The following is a 3,862-nucleotide window of genomic DNA, read 5'->3' as shown; positions in this document are numbered from 1 at the left end:
ATGTATAATTGCCTTTTCATTATTTTTTTCAGTTTTATTTAAATTTGTAGTTAAAATAACTAAAAATACATGTATTTTAAAGTCTAGAATTAGACAGCCTTTGCACACAGGCCGACGCTGTTTATTTAAATTTGTAGTTAAAATAACTAAAAATAAACATTTTAAAGTTTAGAATTAGACAGCCTTTGCACACAGGCTGACGCTGGTAACTCATCAGTGGACTTTCCTGGTCAATATAGGCGATATTTTTTCAGACTTTTCTCATTCTATATTTCTGACATTCCAAAAGCGCCTCCTACTGGCAGAGAATGAATGTTCATTTTCAATAATCCAGTCTGTAGTTTTTGTTCAGACCAATGCGAAAATCCACCCACATAACCCCGTTTTAAATTAAAACAATCATTTATACTTCTGATTCACCCCTGGTTTAAACGCTCAATTGTGAGGGTTATCATTTAATAATTTATTTTGTTTTTTTGTGAAAACCTGTATCTCAACTGTAAATCAGTTTGCTATTTCGTGGTCTGCAACATGAAAGAAAGCCATTATAACATGTACATTAAAACATGTAGAAACATTGGATACAACTATGGGGCACCATTGTGCAGCAGCAAGCATCACAACACAAAAGGAACCTCAAGGTGGATCTAGGAAAATGTGCGCAAATGTATAGGGCCCCATTCCTATATTTTACCTGGGGCCCCCAATTCACTAAATCCACCCCTGTTTGTAGTGGCGTATTATTGTGTCCACTAAGTGTCTCTCTCGTGTGTGTGTCTCTCTCTCTCTCTCTCTCTCTCTCTCACACACACACGGGTTTAGCGCTGCTCTTCACTCCTGCAGATTTACTGTAATCTGATTTCAGCACCGCGGACAGTGACACTCCATCCATGTTCATTAAACCACAGCGGCTCTAAAACTCCGTTTAACACTTCAACTGTATCTCTCACTCTATAACAGCGTTTACTTGGTGCAACTCAGAAAATAAAGTTGTTTAGACTCACTAATGCTGCTCTCATTGTCTTTGTTCGATCTTCCACTTCATATTTTCCATGCATTAATCGACTTGTGTTCCTTTGGGAACGCCATTCCTGGAATCGCGTTTGTTAAACATTTGAAGTTTGTGTATGTGTGCGTCTGCGCATGTGTGTGAGAGTATTAGTGTGTGTGTGTGTGTGTGTGCTGTAGGTGGAAGGGGGAGCAGAAGCGCACAGAGTCCCGTCGGTCCGCGGTGGAGTTGTAGAGGATGGAGGTCAGACCTGAACGCTTTAAAGCAGCAGCGGCGAAAACACTTGGACGGATAAACCGGTGAGAGTCGAAACTTCATTCAACTTTTAAAAGAAATGCCCAAGCTGGTTTATATGTTCGTATTATTAGTGCAACGTCTAAATGATGCATGTAAAGCATTAAGATAGCTTAATGAGGTTTAGTTCTGATAAAAAAAAAAATAAAAAAAAATGGTTGTTTATCAGAGCGTTTAGTGTAAAAATGAAGTGTAGGCTACTAGATGGAGGTCGGTGGATTAGTGCACTACATGACCGTCAACACACAGTATAGACATAGCCTACTGAAGATGAGGATGTGATTTGTGTCAGTCTCTCAGTGCTGGTGTTTGTTTCTGTCGTCATAAATTGAGGAGATGCTCATTTGTGTAGTTTTTTTGTCGTGTGTGTGTGTGTGTGTGTGTCTTCGTTAACGCGTGTGTTGGGAACGACCAGATTAACTCGACTGGACTATTAATAGCGACTGTTTGTGTCGTCACATTTCACCTGTCAGGTGACCACTTCCGTTCTCTATCATGGCTGTCTAAAGATGCTGACTTTGAAACACATGCTCGATAGATTGTTTGTTTAAGAAGCATTTAAAACCTTCCTGGCAAAATGATGAAACATTTTTTTTTTTTAGTCTGACTACTATTCAATATACATGACCTTAATGTATGATCACTTAACTGCATATTTAAGTCATATTTTATTTATGCATATTAATATATATTTAAAATATGCATAATATATATTTGTGCATTTTTCAAATCGCAGTATTTGACGTTATATTTATATATAACGTGATAAATATGATAACAGTATTATAGTAAATAATCGTAATACTAGTAATATAAACAGTAATAAATATAATATATAGAATTTTATTGTTACGTGTATAAAATAAAAATGGCATAAATACTGTAAAATGAAATAGATAAAGCAGGAAGTTAAAGAACTGAATGTGAAAACACTCTCTGTAAAATCACAGGTCAGATTTTTTTTGTAATAAATACTGGTTAAGTATTAATGGGGCTATTAATAATTCATGATATTCAAAATCTGATATGATATTTGATTCAACTGAATAATTACAAGAATACTAAAGGTGATTGATACTTTTCCGCATTATAGCTTCCTGCAAGATGTTCTATGAGTAAATAAAAATAAAAGTAAAATAAAAATGCAAATTTAAAGTAAACTTGTGATTAAAGATTGATGAAGTACACAGCTCTTTTTTATCTTCAAGGACAAAAAGCCTTCATTTTTAAATAGTGATATAAACATGAATATGTTTATGTATGTCATTTAAATCAGTGTTTCCACTTGTAAGGATGGAATCTGCTTTTTATTAGCATACGGAGAAAAACACAATCTCTCTCTCTCTCTCTCTCAGTCTGTTTCTCAGGATTGTGAGCAGTCTTTAACACGTAAATCCAGTCCTGAAATAGATCTCCAACTAACCTGCTGCTAGTTAAATCCTCTCTCTCTCTCTCTCGCTCTCTCTCTCCTGGAAAGCCCCATAAGTCATAGCGCTCGGTCGGCCACGTCACGCCTGCTATTACTGGTCTGGACAGTGTCATTAAACTGTTAGTTCTTCCTGGACAATGTGAGGATGTTGTTACGTATAAACGGCCATTTAAAAGCTCAATTCTCTGGCATCGATTCCTCTGTAATCAGATCAACAGGTTATTATATCAGCCAAAACACTCTCCTTCGGCGGTGATAGAAACTTGTAACTGTCTGCTCTCGAGATGATGCCATGCTTGTCTGGCTTTAATGCCTTTTCTTTCTATTGTGGTTTAAACAGTTCTTTGTTGAGTCTTGTGGTGTGGTGTAGGGGTAAAGCTCAGGTTTTGTGCTGTATGAGTCTTAATCAAGGCACTTATCCCCGCGTTACTCCAGCGCACTGAAGCTGTACTAAGTGTTTCTGTAAGTCCTGTTAGATAAAAGTGTCTCGCCAGACTTTTGAGCATCAGCAGAAAGTCTGGTCTGCTTCACAGCTTATTCTGGATTTAGACGGGAAGTGATGGTGACTGACATATAAATGCATTCACTAGTGTACCCTCTTTTTTGTTTGGTAAATTTACTTCTGAGAATGTGAAATTATACTACAATAATTTTAACTTAACAAAATAATAATTTATGAAGTAATGTGATTGACATATAAAGTGACCAGCAACAGTTGGTGTTTTTTGTGACATTTGAAGGGCAGGTAAATCTGAAAATGGGCAGAAATATGTGAGAATTCAGGATTTCTGTCCATATAAAACTACACTGAAAATAAGTAGTGTAGGATTTACTTTGAAATTATTTTCACTCAAAAACTGAAAGTTTCACAAATAATTGCAAAGAAACTGCATGTAACACACTGAATTAAACTTGAAATTGAATTACAACGACTGAAATGGTATTTTCTTGTGAAATGTAATGCAGTAAGTCTTTGTTTTATTACCACTTTGAAATATATATATATATTTTTTTTTATTTATTGCAGTGCAATAAGAAAAATAATGAAATGGGAATATATTCACTAAAGTACAGTGTACTATAATATTTTATTATAGTAATAAAATATTATTACTATAATAGTACAGTAT

The 3,862-nt window shown here is 35.4% G+C and overlaps 1 protein-coding gene across 3 annotated transcripts in view; it reads left to right on the top strand.

Moving 5' to 3' along the window:
- Positions 1-1,185: 1,185 nt before the first annotated feature.
- Positions 1,186-3,862, top strand: part of slc17a7b (solute carrier family 17 member 7b) — a 21,681-nt gene continuing 19,004 nt past the window's right edge. For all 3 annotated transcript variants that reach the window (XM_016458714.1, XM_016458713.1, XM_016458712.1), the window contains exon 1: positions 1,186-1,308. In XM_016458714.1, the coding sequence (XP_016314200.1) occupies positions 1,247-1,308 (62 nt within the window). In that variant the 5' untranslated portion in view covers positions 1,186-1,246. The remainder of the gene's footprint in view (positions 1,309-3,862) is intronic.

This window comes from Sinocyclocheilus anshuiensis, unplaced genomic scaffold, assembly GCF_001515605.1.
Source record: "Sinocyclocheilus anshuiensis isolate Anshui unplaced genomic scaffold, SAMN03320099.WGS_v1.1 scaffold415, whole genome shotgun sequence".
NCBI classification, from domain to species: Eukaryota; Metazoa; Chordata; class Actinopteri; order Cypriniformes; family Cyprinidae; genus Sinocyclocheilus; species Sinocyclocheilus anshuiensis.
This window is presented reverse-complemented; position numbering and strand designations above follow the sequence as displayed.